This window comes from Lissotriton helveticus, chromosome 8 (genome assembly GCF_964261635.1).
Source record: "Lissotriton helveticus chromosome 8, aLisHel1.1, whole genome shotgun sequence".
Classification (NCBI taxonomy): Eukaryota; Metazoa; Chordata; class Amphibia; order Caudata; family Salamandridae; genus Lissotriton; species Lissotriton helveticus.
Window position 1 is genome coordinate 1,595,475,227 of NC_136069.1, and position 27,187 is coordinate 1,595,502,413.

General features: G+C 48.2%; 1 protein-coding gene across 11 annotated transcripts in view; it reads left to right on the top strand.

Annotated features, from left to right (window-relative positions):
• Positions 1-27,187, top strand: part of NUMA1 (nuclear mitotic apparatus protein 1) — an 832,005-nt gene that overhangs the window by 121,902 nt on the left and 682,916 nt on the right. For 7 of the 11 annotated variants that reach the window (XM_078658630.1, XM_078658639.1, XM_078658634.1 and 4 more), the window contains exon 4: positions 5,015-5,109. In XM_078658630.1, the coding sequence (XP_078514756.1) occupies positions 5,015-5,109 (95 nt within the window). The remainder of the gene's footprint in view (positions 1-5,014; positions 5,110-27,187) is intronic. The other 4 variants (XM_078658631.1, XM_078658637.1, XM_078658632.1 and 1 more) reach the window with 1 other exon arrangement.

Consider the following 27,187-nt stretch of genomic DNA (forward strand, 5'->3'; position numbering starts at 1 on the left):
CAGGACATTATTCTATATCACTTAGCTGGTCAGTGTCCCTGTGGTTGTCGGCCTCCGATCGTCCCTTCAGGTCTCTGGCGAGCTGGTTGGCATATTTTAATGCCGCTTTTGCGTCCGTGAAAAATGTAGGCTTACCCGGACCTTGCACCCTCAGTTTGGCCGGGTAAATCAGAGAGTATTTCGTGCCTGTTTGCTGGAAAGCTTTCTTAGCGGGCAAAAATTCTCGACGCGCATTTTGCACCTGAAGAGTGAAATCCGGATACATGGCAATGTGATTTCCCTTGTACTGCAAGTCCGCAATATTGCGTGCCAGCCTCAGGATCGTGTCCCTGTCTCTATAGTTCAGCACACGTGCAAGAATGGTTCTAGGCGCAGCTCCAGGCTTGGGCACCGGGCCTAGTGAGCGGTGTGCCCTCTCCACCAGAAACATGGGGGAGAGATGCTCCCCAAACAGGTCTTTCATCATTTGCTCCACATACTGTTCCATATTCGCAATGTCCGTCGTTTCGGCAACGCCCGTGACGCGCACGTTGTTCCTTCTGGACCTCGCTCCCAAATCCTCATTCTTCATTTGGATCAGGGAGAGTATTTTGTCCATACCGCGTAATTTCTTATCCAGGTCTGACTGACATTCCTCCGTGTCTGTCACGCGCGTCTCCAGCACCCCGATGACACCGTCTTGTTTGTCCATTCTCCTGGACATTCCGTGCAGCCAGTGCGTCCATTTTGTCATCTATACCTTTCAGGCTCGTTTTCAAGTCCAGAAACATTGCTTTGACGTCGTCTGCCGGCATCGCTAGTTGTGTCGCCCCCGAAGGCTCCTGATCTAGTGGTTCCTGGCCTTGTGTTTTCTTCGCCGATCTGTCGAACATGATCTTGGGCTGCCGGGTGTCTGGTTTGCCCATGGCTGTGGTTGTGACGGACCAGGAGTCCGCGAGGAGCTCTCCGCCACTCGGCGTCTAATGTATGGACAGCAGCGTCCTCACGGGAGCCCAGCGCAGCAAGCGCCAAAAGTATTCAGCAGGGTGACACAGTGCCACAGTCAGCGGATGAAATCGGCTAGTGGGGGCAGAAGCGTGGAAAGTCCAGCAGCCGCCAGGCTCCGCAGCGCAGATGTCCAGTCAGCGTAGCAATGACCCACATGCAGGGAGTGATTCACTGTCGGCGCCCACTGCCAGAGGCGCAGACTATCCGCGGGGACAAAATGGCGGCGTGTACACCTCCGCTCTCAATCAGCGCCCCACCAGGTAGTGCACACGGAGAGGGGAGCCGAAGGTGCCTCAGGCAGCAGACTCCCGGTCCGCGTAGCGGGGCCTCGCACACTCGGCAGACCACCAGCTCCTTACCTCCGCCAGAGCGTCTCCGCCCCGCCTTGCGTCCCGGGCTCACGGGTCGCGCCGCACTCAGTGTCAGGCGGCTTCTCTTCGCCAGTCAGGCGCCTACACGCCAGCGGTCAGCCCACCAGCGCAAGCGGCAGTCTCCGCCTTCAGTCGCCGATGCCAGGCGGTCAGGAGCAGTGGGCGCAATCGGGGTCCCAGTCTTCGGCCACAGCTGCACAGTCAGCAAGCGCTACGTCGGGTCGCCTACCACTTCCGGTCGGCCAGTCTCTGCGCAAGTCCCCGGCCTCGCACGATGCCGCAGGCCCCTCAGCGCCAGCAGATCAGGGGGGCGATGTGTAGCAATACGGTGGGCGCAGCACAAGCAGGCACTGCCAGATGTAGCGGAGTGCTCCGCGCCTGTCCGGGACCTCAGACCCGAGCCCCAGAGTCGGAGGATAACGGATAAATGGCGGATTTATTCACCCGATCGGCGGAGCTGCGCTTTCAGGCAGCCATTCCGCTCGGCAGTCAAGCCACGCCCCCGGAAATGAAATGTTAAGGTAGGCTTTGACCATTGCTTAACAGACCCATTTAGCTCTAATTGCAAGAAAAATTCTGCGTGACAATTTAGAAGGCATAGGCTCCTGCTACAGAGACACGTGGATCTCAAAGACAGCAAATTGAGCATTTCTTCTTACAGACATGATGAAAATAGTCCCAAGACTTTGCTTGATAACTGCCCTTTTCATTGCAAGAGCCAATCATATTTGTGATATTCGCTGTACTATAAAAATAGGATACTTTTTGACTCTGCATCTGAAAGACCTATAGTACTGGGGTAAGTTGGTTGCATCCTTGGCAGTGCCACGGTATGTCTGACGTGTGACTGATGTATCCCAGCCACAGCTACCTACCTTATGAAAAACCTAACATGAGTTCCTCCTGATACCAACAGTAGGGAGCATAGGCATCTCTCTGATTTCTTCCCCTCACTGAAGACACATCTTCACTGTGGGCTTCTAAAATCCTTGTCTCTGCGCTGCACAGCATGTTTACATAGCCTGGCTCCCAACAGCAGACTTTGGTAGGCTAGCACTGCCCAATCTGATGCCATGCTTTGCTCTTGCTTGAAATGTAAGAGCTTTGGGCAGCTGGTGATGGTGTTAGGTTTGGCATTTAGTTGCTAAATGGTGTTTCAAAGCTGGCCTTTCTAGTCAGTACGTGCTATTTTAGACGCTCTCGTATTTCCTTTTTAGGTTGAGTGCCCTGGTTTTGAAAGGCAGTGTAGAGTAACCGAAAACAGTGTATTGTACCCTCTTGGTTGGATTTACAGTCACTCTTCTTTGTCTGCTTCTTCCTCGATGTCTTACCTTGTCTTTCCTTCCCGTGCAGCATTGCCAATGTACTTGTTCCACTGCTCAATTTTGGGGAACTACGTATTTCTTTTGCCTTAAGTATTCCATGAGAGTGCATGCCTGTGCTGGATATTTCTGTAGTGTGCTTCTCTTTCGTAGTGTGCTCTGTGTTCCTTTCACATCAGTGTGCTTCTCCCCCTTTGATACTCTTGCCCTTGTGGGCTTTTCCCCTACTTTGCATTCTTGCTCGTGTTTCTCCGCCTGTCCTCCTATTTTCTATCTTTCTCTCTATTTTGCTTTTCTCTGTGTTTTCCATATTTTTTGGTCTAGCCCATACCATCAGTGTTGCTTCTGCCTGTCTGATTGCTTCCCCTACCCACTTTCGAAAAAGAAAAAAAGCTTTAGCTCTTATTTCTTTATATTTACTGATCCAACTGCAATTGATTATTAGGCTCATACATAGTGCATGCACCTACAAAATGATCTGGGTGGCCACTTTATAGGTATTTTGATGAATTTCTTTTTTGGCAAAGACTATAGTTGCCAAAGAAAGACCTACTGGCTTTACCAATGACTTGTGAAGCAGATGACGTTGGATAGTCTGCTTCTTCATCTCTCAGATGCCCCCATGGGTGCTTGTCTCCTCCAGGTTAATTGAGCAACTTCCTACCATCACAGAGCCTGACATGGCTTACCCCCCTTCACAGCAGGGTTCTCCCATCTCTTTGCAGTGCCACCCACCAAGAGAGAACTACCTTTCTCATATTTGTCTTTTTAAAAGATGTGAAGTGACCAAAGAAAGGCTTACTCCTAGTTTCTGGAGCAGCCAGAGCTATCCATGAAAAACACTTGGGACTTTGGTAAAGCGGGGTGTGCACTCTGGGGGGGCGGGAACATAGGATTGTGGTTGTGCGTTAGCTGAGGTTTCCTGTGAATTTGAAAAGACCTTCTAAATTAGGGCCTCTGTGTTGGAAGTAAGGTACCATGCGTTTGTAATTTTTTTGGGGTGTTTTGGAAGAAGAATCTTGGCAATTGTGTGCACATGATTGCTGTAGAAAGTTAATGGTATGGACGTGATGGTGTTGAGCTCTAGTGTAATTCTTGCACTAACATAATATTGGCAGTTATTGCCATTCTAGTTCTATTATTGCTTTTTGACCCATCGGCCCATGAAATTGGTGCAGTTGGTTTGTATTACTCCATACTGTGCTCCAGTCGTCCTTCCATGCCCTCATCGGTGTTATCTATTCACCCATGCACTTACTCATCCTCCAAGTATTTGAGTTCTTAAGTTCAGCAACTCTACCCAACCACACATACAAACGTACCAATCAACACACAGCTATATTTCATTAAGACAGTCCTGTCTGCTTGACTAGCCAATGCTTGTTTTTTTTTCTGGTTGAGAATACTCTTGAATTGTTTCATGAAAAATTATTGACCTTGAAGTTTGGCTTCTTTCCTTTTAAGATGGGTCTTTGAGGTCTCTGTCTGTCTTCTGAAAATGAAGAATCCATGGTGCAGAGATAGTCAGTCAGTATCTAACTTGCCACACCTTCCTTTTGCGTCTTCTGGTATTCAAAACATTTGCAGGTTTTCTAAATCTGTCATGTCCTTTCGCATTTCAGCCATCTTGGTCTGCTTTAGGTCTGAATTATCCCACTGGTTGACTTCTGATTATTGCCTTACATCCTTTTGGTCCGGTCCTTCAAATCCTTCCTGATGCCCGCAGCTTACACTTGCATCATATCTGTGTTCATTTTAGTGCTCTAGCTGACATCAATTCTAACTGTTAAATTTTTTCTTATGTTCAGACTGACTTTTGAACCATCTTTTTTCTTTAATAGGTCAGCAGTCGAAGGTATTAATTGGGTTCTTTTGGGCGACTTAGGTTTTTGTTTGTTTTACTTTATTGCACTATTATTCTGTAGTTGGTAGTTTTCTTTGCATGACTCTACGGTGGGTTGGTGAGCCTTAATGTACTACAGTACTCCCGCTTCTACTAGTACTCTTGTCTGTTTATTCTATCTTTTTTTTGACAGATCACTGTATCCCTATAGTTTTACTGGATATTCATATTGTCTGAAATAACAGGCTTATTTCTGTTTGTGTTGTATATTGTTTGGTTCAAATTGGACTATTAGATAAAATGCACACAATTACTTCTATGCCTCAATTTATTGATGGTACTATGCATGTTGAGAGTAAAATTGTCCTTAAAGTGCTTTGTAAGTGTTAATACCAATATTGCCTATTCATTTAATAATTTCAATAATATAAGATTTTAAGTATATCAGAGGAGTGCTAAATTTAACATGGCTTTTAAATATTTTATTTCAGAAGTGGCAGTGAAGAGGAGAGAGAAACTTTGCAACAGACCCTTCCTGACAGGTTTCAATTCATCAGCAGTTTTATCGCGAGTAAGAGCATTGGCAGTGAGTACTGGTGATGGACTGAAGCAAAGTTGTGAAAGCTTGTGGAGTGTTTACTTTGTGTATGCCAACTTGTGTGCAGGGCCTTTGTTATGGGCAGTAGTATGGAGATTAGTTCATAAATAATTTGTGGCTGTGTGGCCTTATAGGCTTAATGATTAGTATAGTTTGACTCTTTGCCTTATTAATTCCAGCTCTTTGCTTGTGATCCAGCTTTTGCAAAGTTTGTTAGTCACACATTTTGCACATCCTGAAATCCTGAAATCTATAGTTCTGATATGTAATAACTGAAAATTGAAACGCAGGCCAGTGGTATCTTCTGATAACACAACATTGATGCATCAGAAATTGAAAAGGCTGATTGTTAAATAAACCTCAATTGCCTTTACCATCTTGTTAAGCAATTCGATTGAACCTAAAAAATAAGAAATCTGGATTGACAAAACTATCACTCAATGTCTATGGTGTCTGACTCATGTCTGTTTCAGTATTAGCACCCTTACTTCGAGCTGGACTAAGAATGCCAGGTTTGATGAGGAAAACTCTTTTGATGTCTAACACATTGCACGGAGCGGTCATAGTTCAATTGCCAATGGCATTCTTTCAACAAGAGGAAATCCTGGGTTGGTCCATGAAGAAAGCTGTATTTTTTTTTTTTTTTACAAATTGGCTAGAACTGCCAATTGAACTTTAAAACATGTTTTATAATTCTACTTAAAATTTTTTTTTTATTGAACGTCTTTTGACAGTTTAATCACATTGTTAGTGTTATATTTCTCAAATATATGTCCATCTGTGCAGCACTTTTATACATCTGTATGATCACCTTGACCGGAAAATTAATTATGTATTAACAATTCCCCCACCCCCCCTCCCCATGTTACAATGCAGTCTCCCTCCTTCCACTGGCTGTTCTCGGATGTCCTCTGGAGCAATCCCTTCTTTTCCATGTACCCCACGTACAGCTCAGTACCTATAAACCTTTGGTGTATGAAAATTGCCTCTGCTATACCTCTCCCTTGCTAGTCCTGACTTGGCTGATTCTCCTGAATGTCACCTTGTCATGTTATCCTCCCTCCGTGTCTTCGTCGTGCTCTCCTCTATCCCTAGTCATGCTGCCCATGTACGCTACCCACTTCATTACGTGCTCCTCCAGCTTATCCGTACGGATCTTTTTCATGTATATTTCTTTCGCTCGTGCCCATTCTAATACGTCCTTATGCCATAAATCTATAGAAGTCATCTTCGCACTCATCCATCCTATAGCCACCCTCCTTTTTGCCAGCACCAACGTTAACTGCTGGAATTTCCAACCTGTTTGGTCTTTCCTGGGTTTCTTAACCATACCCAACAGGCATTCCCTCAGCAGTGTCTCCCGAATTAATCCGGTCAGGCTACTCATTTTTTCCGCCACTTCCTGTCAATACTGTAGAACTGCCTGGCATTCACATGCCATGTGGAAGAACGAAGCACCATCCATCCCACATCTGGGGCAGACTGCCCTCCTTCCCGCATATATTCTGCTAAGTTTAATCTGTGTCATATATGTTAGATGCAGGTAATTAAAGTGTGTCAACCTGAAGCGTGCTTTTCTTGACACAATCCAAACCAGTTCACATGCTGCACTCCATTCAGTGTCTCCGAAGGTGCCTCCTAAATCCTCCTCCCATGCCCTTCTGGACGGCATTTCCCTCACTCCTCTGTCTTCCTTCAGCGTTCTATATAGAAAGGTCACCATATGTCTCGTATCCCTCACAGTCAGCAGGAGCTGCAAGGTGCCGTTCTCCCTCTGAGCATTCGGGAAGTTGTCCATATTTCCCTCAGTGTGTGTTATTTTAGCATATTGAAGGAACTGGCCCCTTGTCACCCCGAATGTCTCCTGTGCTTCTTCAAAAGTCAGACATGTGTCTCCCGGGTATAGGTCGCCCAGTGTAATGTATCCACCCTCTCTCCATTGTGCCATCGACGTCTCAGTCTATATGACGAAATGGTAGAAGCGTCCAGATATCTAGATCCCTGGCAAATGGTTTCTTAAACACTCTCTTAATCACTTGTTCCCATAGCTCTGCTGTTTGACTTACGGGATAAGGAGTTCCCTCTGGTACCCCTTTTCCCAGCATGAGAAATTCCATCAATGCGAGCGTTCCATGTGTTCCCCTCCGCATTCGCTTCTCGGTGTGGTCCTCATCCGACACCCATTGTGCCACGTAATTTAGTTTAGAGTCATAATACAATTCCAAATCTGGGAGACCCATCCCACCTTCCTGTGTGTTGTTTCAAATGCGGCAGTGTTACCCTGCTCCTTTTTCCCCGCCCATACCAGCTGGATCAAGAGGCTATCCAATTTTCGGGACACACAGCAGGGAACCGTGTACATTACATTCTGGACCGTATACAGACCTCTTGAGAGGAACACCATCTTGGCTCCCGCCACCCTCCCCATCGTGGAGAGCGGTAGAGTCTTCCAGACTGAATGAACCTGGTTAGTCCTTAAATCATCGGGCTTACCACCAAGTGCTACTGGTCCTCAAGGCCATGGCCTACTGTAACCCCTAAGTATCTAAAGGACGACACCTCCCGTTGCAAACCCACCTGTGGTAGCTGTTTGGTCTCCTTTTGCTCCAGCCCTCCCAGGGGGAATAACAAAGTTTTCTGATTACCCGCAAACCCATGACTTAACCAAACTTGTCCAGCTGTTGCAGGAGCTGTGGCACTGTTGTCACTGGCTCCCTTTAATAGAACATCACGTCGTCCACTTATAGTGTGATCAAGTGTGTCTCCTCTTCTACTCTTATTCCCATCATATCTGCCTCCTTCTGCAATAATTACGCCAAGGGTTCCTTTGTCATTGCAAATATCAATGGGGAGACTGGGCAGCCCTGCCTCTTGCCCCATCTCACCTCCCAGCCTTCTGAGAGAATTCCTCAACTACTCACCCGTACTCCTGGGAAAGTGTATAGTACCTTACCCAGTGACACAATTTCTGGGCGAAGCCTGTGTGCTGCAGCACCCGCTGTGGATATGTCCATTCGACCGTGTGAAAGGCCTATGTGATGTCCACAGACAGAAGTGCTATGTCCTCCTGACTATCTTTCACTGCATGCATTACATGTGCCAGCCTACACCAAGTCAATGCCGTGCTCTGCCCCGGGATGAATCCGCACTGGTCTTCATGCACTAATTTCCTCACTACGCCTGTCCATCTCGCCGACGGTATCGTGCATAGAACCTTTAGTACCTTGCTGTCGACATTCAGCATTGTTAAAGGTCGGTATGCTGCTGGTCCAGTTGCTTTCTCCCCCCCCCCCCCTCCTCCCCCTTCTCCCCCCCCTCCCCCTTCTCCCCCCCACCTCCCCATTCCCACCTTGGTTTGGGCACCACACATCGCTCCTTCCCTCCGTGCCTGAGGCATTATCCCCTTCTGTCCTGCTTCTCTGTTTACCTCTAATAACGGCCCTGCCAAACTGTTTCCTATATGTCTGGTAGTTCTCTATGGGGAATCCATCACTTCCCGGTGTCTTGCCCTTGTTCAGTCCCTTGATTGCTTCTTTTCCTTCCTCTAAAGTAAGGTCCGCTTTGATTTCTTCGCTGACCTGTTCCAGTCTGGGAAGTCCCGCCCCCTCTAGATATTCCTCAAGTTCCCCGTCCGTCAGCTCTGCCCCTCATGTAGACTTCCTGAAAATGTTACTTTAGAGCGCCATTTATCAGTCTCTGTGTAGTGGCTATTGATCCGTCCTGCCTCCGCAGAATTACTATAGGAGCCCTGGCTGTTTCTCTTGTGAGCAGCCACGCAAGCATTCTGCTAAGCTTCTCACCTTCACCCTACAGTCGTGGCTTGTATTCTCTGCGTGTGAATTTATCCAGTCCAACTGTCTCTGCACCCTGAGCTCTTTGTCACCATTGTCCTCCTTGCCTCACCCCCCAGACTCCTCCATTCCGCTTGTAACTGTCTCCTTACTCCACATATCTTACCCATGCATTCTCTGTGCACCACTTCTTTTTCCATGCCCCGGCTTACCGCTGTGTCCTAATCCCCCCTCAATATACTCAGTGATTTTAACTAATTCCCATCGAAAGGGTGCATCCGTTAGCACATCTGGTTGCATTCTCCAAGTTCTATTTCCCTGACCTGCTACTCCTCCCTCCTACTCCAACAATAGCTGGGAGTGATCAGATAATTACCTACCCAAATATCCTACTCTGTGTGTTTCCGCCTGCATGTTTTCAGTACCGTGCACTCTGTCCAATCTACTATGTGTTGTGGGATGTAGAGTAACATGAATATTTCTGTTGGTTTTGGTATTGTTCCCTTCATAGGTCCTTACAACCTAAGTTGTGCATTACATCTTTGAGTGAGTTTACCCTGCCTGCCTTAGTCCTACCACTCGGGGTGATCAGTTGTGTACTGGAGGCCACTATAGATAGAAGTCCCCCACCCAGATCAGCCTTTCTATCATTGTCTGTGATCATGTTTTGCAGTCTAGGGAAAAACCCAGTCGTCCACATTGGGCACGTACACATTGAGTATAGTCAGGTCTTTGCACTCCCTGTACCATTATTTATCTTCCTTGTGTATCCGCCTCAGAGTACACCAGGCGAAACGGGATCCCAGGAGCTACCCAGATTGCCACTTCCCGTGCATAGGAGGAATATGTAGACCAGTATAGCTGTCTCCTTCATTTGTTCGGTAACTTCTTGGCTTCTTGCTCTGTGAGGCGTTTCTCCTGAATACAGGCTATACTCCCTCCCGTGCGTTTCAGGTGTGAGTGTATTCTATACCTCTTCACATAAGTACCCATGTCCCTGACATTTCACAAGACTATCTTGTACCGTTGTCATAGCGGTGGCATTCTCCCCTTATTCTTCCTGCCAGTGCAGGGGTCCTCCATATATCCCTCACCGTGCTCCAACGTGTCTTCCTTCGCTCCCACTTCTCTCAGCCCCGTTGGTTTTGTACCGCACTGCTCTGTATAATTTATAACCTTTACAAAAATGTGTACCCCCTACCCGGACAATCATGTGAACACAATAACTAGAACTTTGATTGCCCACCCGTTGGGGCATCGGTGCCCAAAACCCCTCATATGTCCTCCTGAGAAAAAGATTCCTCCTACACCAGCTGTCCTCTATATTCCCCTCCCTTGTGCGGAGGTACAGAGTGATAGAACTTCGACTCTTGAGGCGGAAGCCGGGAGTCAGGGGCTGATGATTTTATCTTGTAGAACTGTGTAACAATTTGCATCGGTGTTACCTTTTTGTTTCTCCACGTTTTAAAATTTACTTTGAAAACTTCGTGTGACTTGGACACATGTTTTAAATTGATTGTACTTACTATTGCACTTACTCTCATTCCCCACGCGCTCCCCACGAGGGTCTACGCTCTCTCAGGTTGCCGATTTGGGGCTCCTGGACCGCGGGATCAGGCAACCGAGCACTTCCTGCTCAGGCGCCATATTGGGGGAGGAAGGTTGGCACTCTAGTGGTGCGGGAGAATCGGCCCTCCCACTACAAAATGCCATACATCTCTCGTACGCGCAGAGGACCAGCGCAGCGTGCGCGTCAATGGCGCGCCATCCGCGCCTCGACCGAGCCAATGGCCACCCCCCATGTCATAATTAAAACCTACTCAAGGGAAACGCTATTAAGGCTAAATCCTGGTCCAAATGCCTGATACAACCACACATCATGGCAAACTGGACAGGACCCTGGAGCTGCAGGTTTTGCGGGAAGAGTTTTGGTCTAAATGGACCCGCAAAAACTCTGGCACCCAAGCAATCAAGAAGCCTACGCTGCGGACTCATTAATGTTTAGGTCTATGTGTAAGCACACCCAACATATTTTCGACCTAATAGATGAAGAAAAACTAGACTGTCTGTTCATGACAGAAACATGGCTAACACCTAACAGTAACCCGAATGTTACAAACTCCCTTCCTCCGGGATTTCTAATTTCTAGAGTGGATAGACCTATTCAGAGGGGTGGCGACTTTGCAATTATTTACCGCGACACCTTAGACTGTCAGACCTTTACTATCCCAGGTCTCAAGGCGACAAAGTATAGGCTTCATGCTAAAGGTGCACGACTTCTTCACTTTCACAGGCGCACTTATATATCGACCGCCCGGGTCATACACAGACTTCATGGAAAGCATCGGAGGAACTTTGGGTAGTCTAGCCCTTAAATCAGCCAATTTTACTATTCTGGGTGATGTTAATATACATCTAGACTCCCCCTTATACCCGGCCACAGTCTGTTTTACAGACACTATGAATGTCCTAGGCTTAAAAATACTTACTACCATCGCCGCGCACAAGGCAGGACATATACTCGATTGTATATGTGACAACCTTGAGACACTCATAGTTAAAACCCCATTAGTATTAACATGGACGGACCACTGTTTTGTCCATTTTGAACTCCCAGGAGTAGCTTACATACGGTCCACAGGGGATAGGGAATGGTGTTCTCCCCAGGAGGTACCCTGTTAGAAAGATCTGATTAAACAGTCGGACTTTGACTAGCGCAACAGCATCTAGACCCCCTCCGACGGGAGACCCCGACAAAGACAGTCTTTTAGAAAATGGATTAATACACTTGGCGCAGGAGAGGGATCGGCCATTCCTAGTCTAAAGCCTGGTAGGAAACAGAGACCCTCTGCCCCCTGGTTCTCCCCAACCTTAAAAACAGAACAGAGGAAGGTTAGAGTCCTCGAGCGGAGGTGGCGCCTCAACTGTATAGATTTAGATCATGACAACTATAAAGCCTCCGCCGCCTTTATAGTTCAAGTTCAAGCATTTATATAGCGCACTGCTCACCCAGAGGGTCTCAAGGCGCTAGAGGGAGGGATCATTACTTGTCGAATAGCCATGTTTTTAGTTCTTTTCTGAAGGAGATGTGGTTCTGAGTAAGGCGGAGGTGGGTGGGGAGTGAGTTCCATGTCTTGGCAGCCAGGAAGGAGAACGATCTGCCGCCCATGGTGGATTTTCGGATGCGCGGGACTGTGGCGAGGGCTTGATTGGCTGATCTTAGTTGGCGGGTGGGTTTGTAGAAGGACAATCTAGTGTTGAGGCATTCGGGTCCTAGATTATGAAGGGCCTTGTGTGCGTGGGTGAGAAGGCGGAAAGTAATTCTTTTGTTGACGGGGAGCCAGTGAAGGTCTTTTAGGTGTCCGGTGATGTGATCTTGGCGCGGGATGTCTAAAATGAGTCTCGCTGACGCGTTTTGGATGCGCTGGAGTTTTTTTTGTAATTTTGTTGTAATTCCGGCGTAAAGTGTGTTGCCATAATCCAGACGACTCGTGACCAATGCATGGGTAACGGTCTTTCTTGTCTCGAGGGGGATCCAGCGGAAGGTCTTTTTGAGAATGCGAAGGACGTTGAAGCATGAGGATGAGACGGCGTTGACTTGTCTGGACATTGAGAGGGAGGAGTCTAGAATGAAGCCGAGATTACGTGCATGGTCTGTGGGTGTGGGTGCTGTGCCCAGGGCGGAAGGCCACCAAGAGTCGTCCCAAGCTGAGGGGGAGGATCCTAGGATGAGCACCTCTGTTTTGTCCGAGTTGAGTTTTAGGCGGCTCTGTTTCATCCATTCGGCTACTTCTTTCATGCCTTTGTGAAGATTGGTTTTGGCGTTGTTGGGATCTTTGGTGAGGGAAAGGATTAGCTGGGTGTCGTCGGCGTAAGAGATGATGTTGAGGTTGTGTTGACGCGCGATAGAGGCGAGAGGGCTCATGTAGACGTTGAATAGGGTGGGACTGAGTGATGATCCTTGGGGTACTCCGCAGATGACTTCGGTGGCCTTAGAGTAGAATGGGGGAAGTCGGACTCTCTGGGTTCTTCCAGCTAGGAACGAGATGATCCAGTCCAATGCTTTTCCTTGTATGCCGATGTTGCTGAGGCGTTGTATAAGGGTGCTGTGGCAGACTGTATCGAAAGCGGCGGAGAGGTCGAGAAGGATGAGGGCCACTGTTTCTCCGTTGTCCAGGAGTGCTCGGATGTCGTCGGTCGCTGCAATGAGGGCGGTTTCGGTGCTGTGTTTGGCTCGAAATCCGGATTGAGATGGATCAAGGGAGTTGTTGGATTCCAGGAAGGCGGCGAGCTGGCTGTTGACGGCTTTCTCGATGACTTTGGCCGGGAAAAGGAGGAGGGATATGGGTCGGTAGTTTTTCAGTTCCGAGGGGTCAGCTGTGGGTTTTTTCCGAAGGGCGCTGAGTTCGGCGTGTTTCCAGATTTCTGGGAAGGTGGCAGAGTTGAAAGAGCAGTTGATTTCATCGCGGAGTTGGGGAGCGATGATGGAGTCAGCTTTGTTGAAGATGTGGTGGGGACAGGGGTCAGAAGGCGAGCCAGAGTGGATTGAGTTCATGAGGCGAATGGTGTCTTCAGTGGTGATTGGGTTCCAGGCACTGAGGTTGTTAGTTGGAGGAGTGGGATCTAAAGGGGGAGGGGCGGGTTGATCGCTGGGAGTATTCTTGAAGCTGTTGTGGATGTTGGAAATTTTGTTGTAGAAGGAGGATAGCGCGTCGGAAAGGTCTTGGGAGGGAGTGATGTCATTGGATGCTGCGGTGGGGTTAGTGAATGCTTTGACGATATTGAAGAGTTCCTTGCTGTTATGAGAATTGTTGTCGCGACGGTCCTTGAATGCTGATTTCTTGGCGAATCGGATCAGTTGGTGGTGTTTGCGGGTGGTTGCCTTGAGGGAGGCCATGTTGTCTGAGGTTGGGTTTTTTCTCCAATTCTTCTCCATGGTGCGGCATAACTTCTTGTATTTTTTAAGTTCATCATTGAACCAGGGAGCCTTTTTGCTGGTTGATTTTAACTGGTGCTTTTTCAGGGGTGCTAATTCGTCAGCACTGTGGGTAATCCATTGCTTGAGGTTGGTGGCCGCTTGGTCTGGGTCCATTGAGAGGGTGGGAGGGTTTTGGTTGAGTGATGTGAGGAGTTGGTCGGTGGTGATTTTGTTCCAGTTTCTCCGGGGAATGGGTTGTGGACGGTTGTGGGTCAGGGTGGTTATGTAGCTGAAGTGAACACAGCTGTGGTCCGTCCAGTGGAGAGCTGTAGTGCGATCGAAGGAGATGTGCTTGCTGGAGGTGAAGATAGGGTCAAGCGTGTGTCCGGCTGTGTGAGTGGGGGTGTCAACAAGTTGTTTTGAGTCCGAGATTGGCCAGGTTGTCCAGAAGGGTGGTGGTGTTGCTGTCGAGTATGTTATCAAGGTGGTAGTTGAGGTCTCCTAGAAGAATGTAGTTCTCTGAGGCGAGGGCGTGCGGGCTGACGTCTGTGATGTCGTCGCTGAATTGAGTGCGGGTGCCTGGAGGCCTGTAAATGAGGGTGCCTCTAAGGGTGGTCCTGGGGTCGGTGTGGATCTGGAAGTGGAGGTGTTCAGCGGTTGCAAGATTGTCATCGGAGGTGGTTGTAATTTTGATGGAGTTTCTGTGGACGATGGTGATGCCTCCTCCAGTTTGATTGGTGCGGTCTTTTCGAATGATCTTGTAAGTGTCCGGAATGGCTATGGCGATGTCGGGAGCAGAAGATGCGTTCATCCATGTTTCAGTAAGGAAGGCGATGTCAGGTGACGCAGTGTCGATTAGGTCCCAGAGTTCTGTTGCGTGTCTGTGGACCGAGCGGGTGTTCAGTTGGATGCATTTCATGCGGTTGGGTTCGGAGATGTGTGAGGAGGAAGTGGGTTTGGAGAGGGACCGGAAGCAGTTGAACTTGCAGGAGAGGCAGGCGAATGGGCCGTGGGTACGTCCTGGGGCAGTTTCGCAGCATAGTGGAGTGCGTCCGGGGTTGAGGACGAGGAGAGAAGCGGCATCATAAGTGAATCTAGTGGGTTGGGAGTGGCGGGGACCAGGGGGTCTGGTGCTCGGCGCGGTCCAGGCGCGGACGGGCTTACCTTTGGCGCACCTTCGGCGCACCTTCGGCGTGGACGCTGCGCGTAAGACCATCAATCTTAAATGGAGAGTGGGGGGGCGGAGCGTGGGAGGGTCAGATGGGAGGCGGTAGCAGGGGAGGGTAGGCGGGCCAAGGGAGTACACAACAAACAAACCAGATGACAAAATGGAGGATGGCACGTGAAACGGAGGCAGGTTACTACAAGGCTTAATTGCTCAAAGTAATGCACACAGTAAAGCAGCACGGATATACAGTGAGTCAAAGGCGGCAGGAGTTACAATACAAACAGACAAAGTTGCGCTTAGATGTTAATTATCGTGCGAGGTTCGGCGCTGTATTACAGTCAATGCGCTATGGTTAAATGTCTATTACAATCGCGATCAGAGCGCTGTTTAAATGCCTACGATACCACGGTGAAATCGGCAGAGGCGCTTCAAGACGAGGATTGCAAGCAGATTCTGTGGCCAGGGAGCGTGGGGGGAGCGACCTCTTAGGATCAGATCCAGACGGTCACAGCCACGGTCACTTTTTCATGGGATGATTAAAACGGCTAAAAGAGAATACTTCACAGAAGCTATTATCAAAAGCAATAATAAGCAGAAAGACATTTTCAGCATCGTGAATACCATTACTAACCCTAAATCCATGCAAAGGGACATTCCCCTCTCCCAAAGTCTGTGACACCATAGCGGATTTCTTCGATACAAAAATCCAAATGCTTATCAAAGATTTCCCTCGACCCCATTTTCAAGAGGAGAACCCGATGGACAGTGTCAACATAAAGAAGAACACTCTGTCCTCCTTTCTATCTGTCAGTCAAGAGGAGTCTCGGACTGAGATTTTAAAGCTCAAATCAGGCTCACCCTTTGACCCCTGCCCTCCATTTGTCCTTCATACATTGATAGAGATCACCAATCCATTCATTAATAATATTATTAATTCATCACTTAATCTAGGCTCAGTCCCTAAGGAATGGAAGCTCGCAGCAGTGAAGCCCCTGCAGAAAAAGCCACTACCTGATCCTGCAATCCTCACGAACCTTCTCCCCATTTCCCTCCTTCCTACCTTTTGTAAACTAACTGAGAAGGCAGTTAACAAACAGCTCACCGCTTTTTGGGAAGCCAATAACATCTGGCACCCCAATCAAGCAGGCTTTAGAGCTCAGCACTCAACTGAATCAGCTTTAATATTTACATCGGAAACTCTTAGAGCTGCATTAGACCAGGGTAAGAAAGCAGTCTTGGTGCTGCTGGACCTGTCCGCGGCTTTTGATACGGTGTCACATACCATCCTGATAAACCGTCTAGCCGCGGCAGGGATCACTGGAAATGTGCTGAATTGGATTAAAAGCTTCCTAGCAATTAGACAAGTGGTCATCTTAGGCCAATCTAGGTCAGAAGAAAAATCACTAGGACAGGAGTGCCCCAGGGCTCCTGTTTGAGCCCTACGCTCTTCAACATATATATGGCCCCCTTAATTGCCCTTATATCATCTTACGGCATAGATACTATATCTTACGCAGATGATACACAGCTCATCTTGGTCATGGAGGACAACACCGGTGAAGCTGAAATGGTACTCAAGAACTGCCTTAAAGCGACCTTTAAATGGATGGATATGAACCACCTGAAATGTAACTCTGGTAAAACCGAGATTTTACCTTTTGGTAAAGGAAATCAATTCAATCCTGAATCCTGGTGGCCCGAGGATGCCATTGCCCCACCCAACACTGCCCTTTCGGTCCGAAACCTAGGGATAAATTTGACCCCTCCCTTAGTTTCAAACAGTAAGCAGTGGCCGTAGCAGGGACTTGCTTTGGCATTATAAAAGGGCTCAGAAAGTTTTCGACCTGATTCCTCTATCAGCAAGGAAAATGGTTGCAGTAGCCCTTATAACTTCCCGCATTGACTACTGCAACAGCCTCTATGCAGGGACCAACCGAGAGATCTGCCATAAATTTCAAATGGTGCAGCACGCTGCAGCCAGACTGGTGTTGGGATGGAAAAGGAACATCAGCCACAGCAGCATTGAACATCCTATACTGGCTGCCAATCCACAAACGGGTGCTTTTCAAAATTCTTTTGATCACCTACAGGGCCTTCAATGGCAGAGGATCGAGCTACATACAGAGTATGTTCAAGCATTACATTCCCTCACGATGTCTTAGATCCCAAACTGCCAACCTCCTCACCATCCCTAAGTTTAGACTCAAAACGAGAGGAGGTAAAGCCCTAGCAGTTTTGGGCTCTAAAGCTTGGAACACGCTTCCACCACACTTTCGTTCAATCCTCACTGAATCCATTTTTAGAAAGACCCTTAAAACCTGGATCTATGCCCTACCCGAAACACAATGTATATCTCTAATCTAATATGTATCAGTTTTCTAGACCCCTGGCTTTACGTTCTCAGGTTTCTCTTGCTAAAAGCGCAAAGATGCTCCATGGAGTGTAGCCCGCGCTATACAAGAAACACATTACATTTACGGTGTCCAGCTGGCTTCCCTTCCCTCAAGGGTAGAGTAAGACTCCACTGGATTTTACCTCTGCTGTCCTATCCTTATCCCATACATTTGTATAACCACATCAGTTCCATTGATTGTCCTTCAGCAGGTATGTACATATTCTGTTTTCCCACAAGTCCCCGATGTTCCCACTTCTCGACCTCTGGTAATCTGGCCTCCCTCCCCAATGTCCCACTTTATACCTCCTCCATTTTCTCAGTCCGGAATATCTGGAGCGGTATTCAGCTTTCTTCCTCTCGGACTACTGGCTCTGGCGTCCCTTGCATCAGATCTTGGGCGTTGCCTCCTCATTCCATATCACTCTTGGCTTCCCTATGTTTCACCGCCAGCAGCGAGCTGTGTTCCTGTACCTCGATCCGAGGGGTCTCCATGGCTTTTCCAGGGGACGCATTCTAGTTCTCCACTCTTCGTGCTCCTCCTCTACGCTTCTTTTCTGTTTTCTGTGTGCCCCTCTCCCTCGATAGCAGCTTGTCCCAATCTGCAAACCAGACCCAGACCTTCTCAGGCCTCTTGAAGAAATGTCTTTTGCCTTGCGCTACTACTTAGAGCTTGCAAAAAAAAACAATTGATGGACGGAATGCTGGACAATGCAAACATTCACCTCCAGTTACAAGGATCTGGGTTTAATCCATCATTCTTTTGCTCACCACACCACCCCAGTTTCGACCCAGCCAAATACAAATCAGGCTTGACTCTGTTCCTTATGGGAACAGTCCAGCCCGAACTGCCAAGGCAGGTCCTTCTTGGACCGGAAACAAGCATCCCGGGACCAGTGTCAGGGCATCACCCTTCATCAGCCAGGCTAGCTTGAATCCAGAGGTGTAGTGAGCACGGGACCCACGTCTGGGCATACCCTTCTCACAGAGCTTGGCCGGGAACATAAGCATGTATTGCAGTCCCATTGCCTGTTTGGCTACCACAATGACTTGCATTGTGCTTGCACCTTCCGCGTATAGTCTGGACATATCGTGATGATGCGATTTTCAAACTCTAAGGCACCAGCCTCTCGTACCACTCTCAGGCTACAGTCCCGGTAATTAAAAATGCTTGCAATTATTGCCCAGGCTAGCGCCCCCAGAGTGGGCCTCCTCACCAATGCCTTGTGCGCCCTTTCTACTGCAAACATCGGTGACCGTTCTTTTGGCCTCAGGGTGTTACATATCCAGTCTTCCATAAAGGATTCCGTGGACCTTTCCGCTCCCTGCGGGAATCCCAAAAAGCATAAATTATTCCATTGTGATCTACCTTCGGCATCTTCTGCCCAGTTTTTCAGTGTTGCTGTCAGATTTGAGTTTCCTGACCTGTTCCTCAAGGGCACTGACCTCCCGCAAGACTTCCTCAATACTGTGTTCATGGACTGTCGCCTTCTCCGAGACCTTGCGAAGGTCTGCACGGATAAGGCCCACCTCAGTGGACATGTCTCTATTTTTCCCTTCAAGGCACTGAATGTGCACTGTATTGCTGCCATTAACTCTGTTCGTGAGGGTTCTTGCACAATCTCCGCTTCGTAGGCTGTCTTGTAAACCTCTGCTGCTATGCCCGCGATTGGGCATATTGCGTTATAGTGTTGGTTTGTTGCCCTTCGTTTGTTTTATCCTTCCCCATCTTGTGCCCCATGGTTAGTGGGACCCGTCTTATCCGCCTATTTGGGGCTTCCTAATTCCACAGGCAGTCCTTCTCTTTGGCTGCTGGTTAGGTCCTTTTCCTCCTGTATTAGAGTTGTGAAATCTCTGGGGATGGTCGGAGCTCTCGTCCCACTGCAACCTCGTCTGTGCATGTGCTTTTGTTTCCCCCTCCCCCGTCTCTCATTGTCCTTGGTTTGCCTGCTATATTCTCCAGTCACCAGCTCTTCCTAGCAACCTTCCATTGCAGCCTGCTACTTTTATTTTTACCTTGATCACATGTACTGCACTCCACCTTGGGTCTTGTCCACCGCAGCGCCTTAGCCCCCTGCTCCGTCCCAGCATTACCACTGTGGAGCAGGTCAGGATGCAACAGTGTCCGCCCCAGTCCGCTGCTCTCTAGTGAGTTATTTTGCCAATCCTCATGCCAGCAGTCTCTCTTCTCGCCGTTCATGGACTCCTCATGCTGCCGTCCACTACACTGCTTTTTATGCAGTCCATCCTCTCATTCCTTCTTCAGCCGCGTCAGGACAGGTGGGGGGGGGAGAAGCAGCAACCCTCCTCCCCCCACCGACGCTGCAGCGCGTCTCACCCCTGGAGCTGCTCTGTCCCCCGAGCCTGACTCCGGCAGCAGGGCGATCCGGTGAGGAACTTTTCTCCCCACGTCCCCAGGAGACTCGACCCTTGCTTCTTCCTCTTTGTGAGCTCCAGAACCACCAGGAGCACGAACAATCTTCTGCTGAAACCGCGAAGATTCCGGAAGGAAAAAACATACAAACGCTCCTTCTCTGGTATGGCGCCCAGGATCTGGAACGCACTTCCTCCTGAAACAAGACTCATCTCTTCCTCCCTTCTTTTTAAGAAAGAAGTTAAAAGTATCCTTATGGCTAAATACACTTGAACAATTTCGCGTGTTTTACATTAAGAACAGTATTACCAGTCTGGCGCTATGATATTGCCTATACATTCCTATGCACGTGTTTATTTACAGCGAGTGGATGGCCGACGCTCCAATTTTGCCTGCTACCTCGTACCTGTACTATACGTTATATGAGTACTATGTTATATACTATATTGGTGCTATGTACATGAACCTGTTGATGACTTACGCTCCAACTATGCCTGCTACCTCATACCTGTACTATACGTTATATGGGTACTATGTTATATACTATATTGGTGCTATGTACATGAACCTGGTGATGACTTACGCTCCAACTATGCCTGCTACCTCCTACCTGTACTATACGTTATATTGGTACTATGTTATATACTATATTGGTGCTATGTACATGATCATGTTGAGCTACCTCCCCACTATGCCCCCTTGTTCCCCTGCCCTCCACCTGCCTTTGTAAAGCGCTCTGTTATCTGCAAAGATCTTGTTCGCGCTATATAAAACTCTCAAAATAAAAATAAAATAAGTCCGTCCGGTGCTTCTGCGCTGGAGCTGTGTTCGGGAAGACGCAACAGACCACTCCACCTTCTGCCGCGAGTCAGTCACTCTGACCCCGTCTCATGTGTGTGGTAAGCAGATCGGGGAAAAGGATCTCCCCAGGCCCTCCGCCCTGGTACTTGTCCTCCGCCGGCTCGCCTTATATCTCGACTTTGCTCCGTGCAGGCGCTGCTCTCTATTTCTGGCTTGAGTGCTGGGTCCCGCAGTCTGTTAGTCTGCAGCATGGTTTCCGTCAGCTCACTGTTAGAGCTGTATTCCGTTCCGTTTTGCCCAGGAAGGGAGCCAGGATAGCTTGATGGTAATCTGTTAGTTTTGGGTATAGAATGACTATTGCATTTTAAGGATCCCGCATGAGTTTATATATGGGCGGCGGAGATCTACCTCAGTGCGTCCAATCTGCCATCTTGCCAGGCCCCCTCTTATTCTACATATAGAATGTGGGAGTTTCTTTATTCAAAGGATTTTAGGGATAGCAGGTGGTGTAATGAAATTAACTTAATATACCTGCGATGGAGAACTAAGCTTAGAAAAATAACTTATTTTCCATCATGGTCTGTTAACTGATAGTTTTAAATGATGAATGCAATGGTAAGCCCATTCCCAACACTCTGTAGTTTGGGAAAGGGGTTTGGTTTAGCAGTTTTGTTGGGTATCTTCCATCCAGGAGATTTGGTTTCTAACCATAGCTTTGGGGCTAAATCAAAAGGTGTTAGAATCTGTTCCATATAGCTGTGTCCTGCTACCTTACGTTTTGAGTGTCAAGTAAAAAATTGAGGTGCTGTCCCAGCTCCATGCTGCCTCTGCTCTGTGTCATAGCCTGGTTTAATTTGTTGTGTTGACTAACCCGGCTCTCGCTTGCACATTTTCTGTTGACATGTACATCACATTATATTTGAGATGCACCTTCTAAAATGAAATGTTTTTTATAAAAAAAAGTTGATGCTCCCTATCCAGGTTAGTGCTATAACGAATACCCAGACAAATGCATTTCTTTTCTAATGTCTACACACGTTTGTGTTTGAGTACTAGCACAACCTAACTCCCTTACACCTTTGCACGGCCAGCAATTTTATAGAGCATTGTTCTCCAATGCAAACTCCTAATATCAACTAGTAATGTTCTAAGACCACATATGCATTTTATCAGCCCTTGGGCGGGAAGGCCTGGAGCAGACCAGTTGGATGTAAAAAATTGTGGTGGCACCTCAAAAAATCTTAATCGGTGTTTGAGATGTACTTTCGCTTTAATGGCTTTTGCTTTTTTGGATCTCCTCTTGATTTGTGGACCATATAGTTGTATTTCTCTTGGTTTGTATTTTATAGCTAAATTGTAAATGTCAGTAACCCACATTTTTAAATACCAGTTCTTTGTGCTCAGTCCTACTCCCAGCTGGTATTTTGTTCTGTTTAGGCTGAATAGGGATGTAGGAATTAAGCAATTAAACTTTCATATAGTATACAGCTGCAAAGAAACCTCTTTACAACATAAGGGAAGCAGTCTATTTCTAGGCTCCTCCTTGTTTCTGGTTGATGACTTGTTTCTTCTGGCCACACTTCGGTCGACAATGGCTCTGATCTGAGAAGTCAGTGGCTACTGTGAGCTCAGTGTTAATGACTTTGTTTGGGTTGTTTGTGCTGGGGAAACGCCTCACCCTAGGTGATGCTTCAAATTGAGAAACCGTGACACAGAGCAGTAGTCTGTGTCACAGTTTTGATCAACACACAAAGCTCTCATTTTTTTTTAACAAAAGAAAATGCTGTTACTCGAGCTCCTCCTTTTGTTTTTGTCTCCGCTTCCTACCACCTTCTAAACTTGAATCTAAAATGTGTGTTTGTGTAGAGATGGTGCACCTTCAACCTGAACACTTTTCAGCTTCACACGGCTGCCTATTAGAAGGATCGGTGTCTCTATCATGAGACCTTAGCATGCATGCCTGTCAGTAGAAGGCCTAAGTGCTCCTGGCATTGGGGCCACTACTATCAGCCTCCATAGCCCCTACACCGGGCGCATACCTTTCCACCGGAATGGGAGGCATCTATTCTATCATTCTAATTATAGTAATGAGGTGTTGAGTACAATGTAAAAAAATCCCCCTTGTTGAACAGCTGCATGGGGTGTAGAACTATAGGTTTGTATGTTCATTTTTTCTATTTTTTCATCCCTATGATGGTGCTGTTCCATGGTTTTTATAGTAGCTTCAAGATAGGAAAGGTATAGTCTCTCATAGACTGTTTTCACCTGCATTTATTTTAATAAAGTATCGGTAAAATTGAAAGTATGCTGGTGTCATTTGCGTTATTATGGGACTTTTGCATTAGGTTTGCTAAAATTCATCAAATTGGGCTCATGCAACATTGCTTAATTACTCATCGTTCTTGGTAAAAATACACCCAAAATGGCCATCCACGGTAAACATTTACTGCAAACGCACTGGAACAGAACATGTTTGTTGTACGTTTTTTTAGCACTATTTTTTTTGCAAAAGTGTTTGCATCATAAATGGATGTGATGACTAATTTATTGCTAAAATATTTCTCAAAATGACTGATCTGCATTTTGTTTTATTACATGCGATTTTGTGTAATTTTCCAAAATTACACAAACCCAAATTACGAGTTTCACACGTCGATAATTGCTGTTTATGCTTCTACTCTTGTTCCTTCTCAACTGGTTATAAATTCCTCTTATGAAGGCAAAGGTACGAAGGGGACCAAGGGCCCGAGTGTTCAGTGTCTTGCACGTTTGTCCAATCCCTATTCAACAATAAAACATTTTTTATTTTATTATTCTTCAGTCTTAAAGAAAATAAAGTGGAACCACCTACTCTGGATGTTCCTAACAATGCCTGGATATATTTGTACCCATCAACTGTATTTGAGGTATTTTGCTTTGGTGATGGTTGAACATCATAGTAGATGGTAGTTGCCAGGGTTGTACCACTTGTCACAAGTGGTGCTTTGCATTCATGTGGTGTGAAAAGTTGGCCTGGCTTAAGCTGTCCACTATTCTAGTGAGCACCTTGCACCAGTCCAAACGACCCTTATTGATGGTAGGTTTAAAGGCAACCTATATAGAAACCTGTCCTGGTGGTAGCTGTGGAGAACAGCCTTCAGGCTAAGTCTTGAAGGAATGTAAAGCAGCTTGTTTTACCAATCTATAATCTCATAAATGACCACATGAAAGGAGGACCACACCAGGTATACATATAAAATATATGTATTTATTCTAAACACATCCCTCTAGTCTCTTTGAGGCTAGATGCAAAAGTACATTCAGTAAATTTATTTAGCACACAGTAAATCAGCACAATATACGTTGAGCCCTAGGGGCGTACCAAACCATATATTAAAGTGGTATAAGAACCACGACTGAGGGATACAAGGCCTAGAGCCTTTAGAACCGCTGGGGCCACCAGGAACCACCCAAGGTAGTGACACAGGGGACCTACAGTGGACGCGTGCAGTGTCTAAACACAGCCTCGAATCACCAATCACTTCTATGGGGAAAGTCGCAGTTGGAATTTTAAAGATTAAGGACACTTAGAAGAGGACTTGGAGCAAAGCCCTTTAGAAATAGGAAGTTCTAGAGTCAACACCCACGGGAGCACCAGAGTACTCGAGTTACCTCACCCAGGGAAGCCGGGTGCATAGGTGTCTTTTCGTGTTGGATTTCGTTGTCCATTTCAATGGCGAGCTGCTGAAAAGTGCTGCAGACCAAGTGTGAAGTGTCTGAGATGTGAAGAACCTGAAAGCAGAGGGGACAGAGTCTGGGTCACTTGCAGGTGACCAGGAAGGCAATGAGAAGATGCCCACCGATGTCTGGTGATTTCAGGTGAAGAAGGTGAAGCTTGACTCTTCAGCCACGAGGACCAGGAGGCGTCTAGGATGACCAAGAGCTGGATTAGAGCTGTCCCACGAAGGATGTCGAGTGCTGCGGTGTCGGTTTCCGGATTGAACCCAACAAGCCCTGGCAACAGCAACCCACGCAGAAAGCAAAGATTGGCTTTGATGCAGACCAGTAAGGTCTGAGGGACTCACCCTTTGGAGAGGAGTCAGGGAACATCTGGAGCAACCAGGGAAGCCCAAGGAAAAGAAGTTACCTTCATAGGGACCCACCAGTCGACGGACCAGGGATCATGAACGGGCCTCTAGCAGAAATGCTAGAAGTGGGTGTATGCCCACAATCTTCGGTGCAGATGGTGCTCGGGCTTGGACTTAAAGTACCCAATGCACAACTTCGGGAATGCTCGGGAAGTCGATGCACTTGCAAATGTGTACGGTGTCCAGGAGTTCCGGTCCCACTTCACTCGTGAAGGCTGCAGGTCTCAGCTTTGCTGGGATCTCGTGTCTGTCTCTGAGAAGTCTGGAAGTCCATGTACTGAGTTGCAAATACTTCGGGGTCCGGCGGGAGCCTCGCAAATGCAGACCAGCAAGATGCTTCTTGGTGCCTGCTTGAGCAGGGGAGTCACTCCTTGACCCCCCCCAAGGGAGATTCTTCTGTCTTCTAGTCGTGTAGAATGTCGAAGTTCCAGGATATATGTTGCAGAGTTTAGTCCAGGTGTAATCTGAAGTCCTAAGGACTGGGTTCTAAGTTAGAGGGTTGGGCATACTCTGGGGACCCACCTATGGGATGGTCTGGGGAGAGGGTTTGAACTGGGGTATGCACAGGGACACCAAGTGTGCCTTCCAGGTAGGTCGCTCCCCCTTCGCACAGCACCACCTGTGCCTCCCTGCCCCAGCAGCCGCTGCTGAGTAAGTTCGAGGCCCTCCTCCACCCGCAGGCTACCACCTGCGCCTCATCCCTGGTTGCCAGTGGTAGGCCGTAGGTTTGCTCATCCTCCATTGTATTGCCTGTATTTTCTTTCATTGCTCCCGTTGTAGTGACTGCGTTTTTGTTGTCTGTGACTGCGTTTTTATTGTCTGTGACTGCTGTTGTCTGTCTTCCCCGCTGCCTGTACAGGGTCTGTGCCCGTTCTCTCCCTCTGTTCCCTTCGCTGCCCCGGGTGTCTCTGCCTGTTTTTGCCTTCTGTCGCTTAGCTGCCCCTGCATTTCTGTGACATTTCTGCCTTCTGTGCCACTCGTTTCCCCCCGTTTTTTGTGACCTTTCTGCCCTTTCTTGGGACCTTTTTGACTTCTGTGCCACTCGTTTCCACTGTTTGTGACCTTTCGCCCTTTTTGTGACCTTTCTGCCTTCTTTGCCACTCGTTTCCCCCTCAATTGTTGTGCCCTTGGCCTTCTGTTTCCTTTGTCGCCCCTCGTCGCTGCGTCCCCTGTGGCCCTGCCCCCCTGACTGCCCATTTGCTGCCCCCACTTCCCACCTCCCAGCTGCTCCTCCCTCCCACCTCCCCATGTAGGCCGGCCGCTGCCCGGTGAGGAGAGCAACCTTTGACTTTTCCAGGTAGGTAGCTCCCCCTCCGCATAGCACCGTCTGTGCCTCCCTGCCCAACTGCCGCTGCTGAGGAACTTCGAGGCCCTCCTCCACCCGCAGGCTACCTCCTGCGCCTCATCCCTGGTGGCCAGTGGTAGGCCGTAGGTTTTCTCATCCTCCATTGTATTGCCTGTATTTTCTTTCATTGCTCCCGTTGTAGTGACTTCATTTTCATTGTTGTGTCTGTGACTGCGGTTGTCTGTCTCTCCCGCTGCCTGTACGTGGTCTGTGCCCGTTCTTTCCCTCTGTTCCCCTCGCTGCCCCGGTGTCTCTGCCCGGTTTTTCCTTCTGTTGCTTAGCTGCCCCTGAATTTGTGACATTTCTGCCTTCTGTGCCACTCATTTCTCCCGTTTTTCTGTGACCTTTTTGCCCTTCTTGTGACCTTTTGCCTTCTGTACTCTTGTGACTTTTTTGTGACCTTTCTGCCCTCTGTGCCACTCGTTGCCCCCTCAATTGTTGTGCCCTTTTGTCTTCTGTTTAGTCGCCTCTCACCGCCCCCACCGCTGTGTCCCCTGTGGCTCCGCCCCCCTGATTGCCCATTCGCTGATCCAGCCTCCCAGCTGCTCCTCACTCCCACCTCACCATACATGCCGGCCGATGCGCGGTTGTGCCGCTGGCGAGCAGCAAGCCCGTCTGTGCCCAGTGCCAGAACCCCTGGCCCCAGCACCCGCCATTACTACCGCCGCCACTACGACGCCTGCACTCTGCACGCTCTCAACCCCGGACGGACCCACAACTTCTTCAAGGCCGCCAGAAATGCACACACGGTCCCTTCACCTGCTAGAACTGCAGCTACAGCAGCCACAGAGCCGACGAACCACCCGCCAAGAAAGACCTCGACCACCTCCGATGCATACTACTGAACACCCGCTCCGCACACAAACACGCCGTCTAGCTCTGGGACCTGCTCAACACAACCTCCCCGGACGTCGCCTTCCTGACAGAGACCTGGTTGAACAACTCCTCCGCACCTGACATCCTCATAGCCATCCCAGACGTCTACAAGATCACCCGCAGAGACCGCACCAATGGAGTCGGAGGAGGAATCTCATCGTCCACAAGAACAGCATCAGGGTATCGACTAGCACAGACTACGCGCTCAACACCGACGAACACATGCATTTCCAGATCCACACAGACCCCAACTCTACCCTCAGAGGCACCCTTG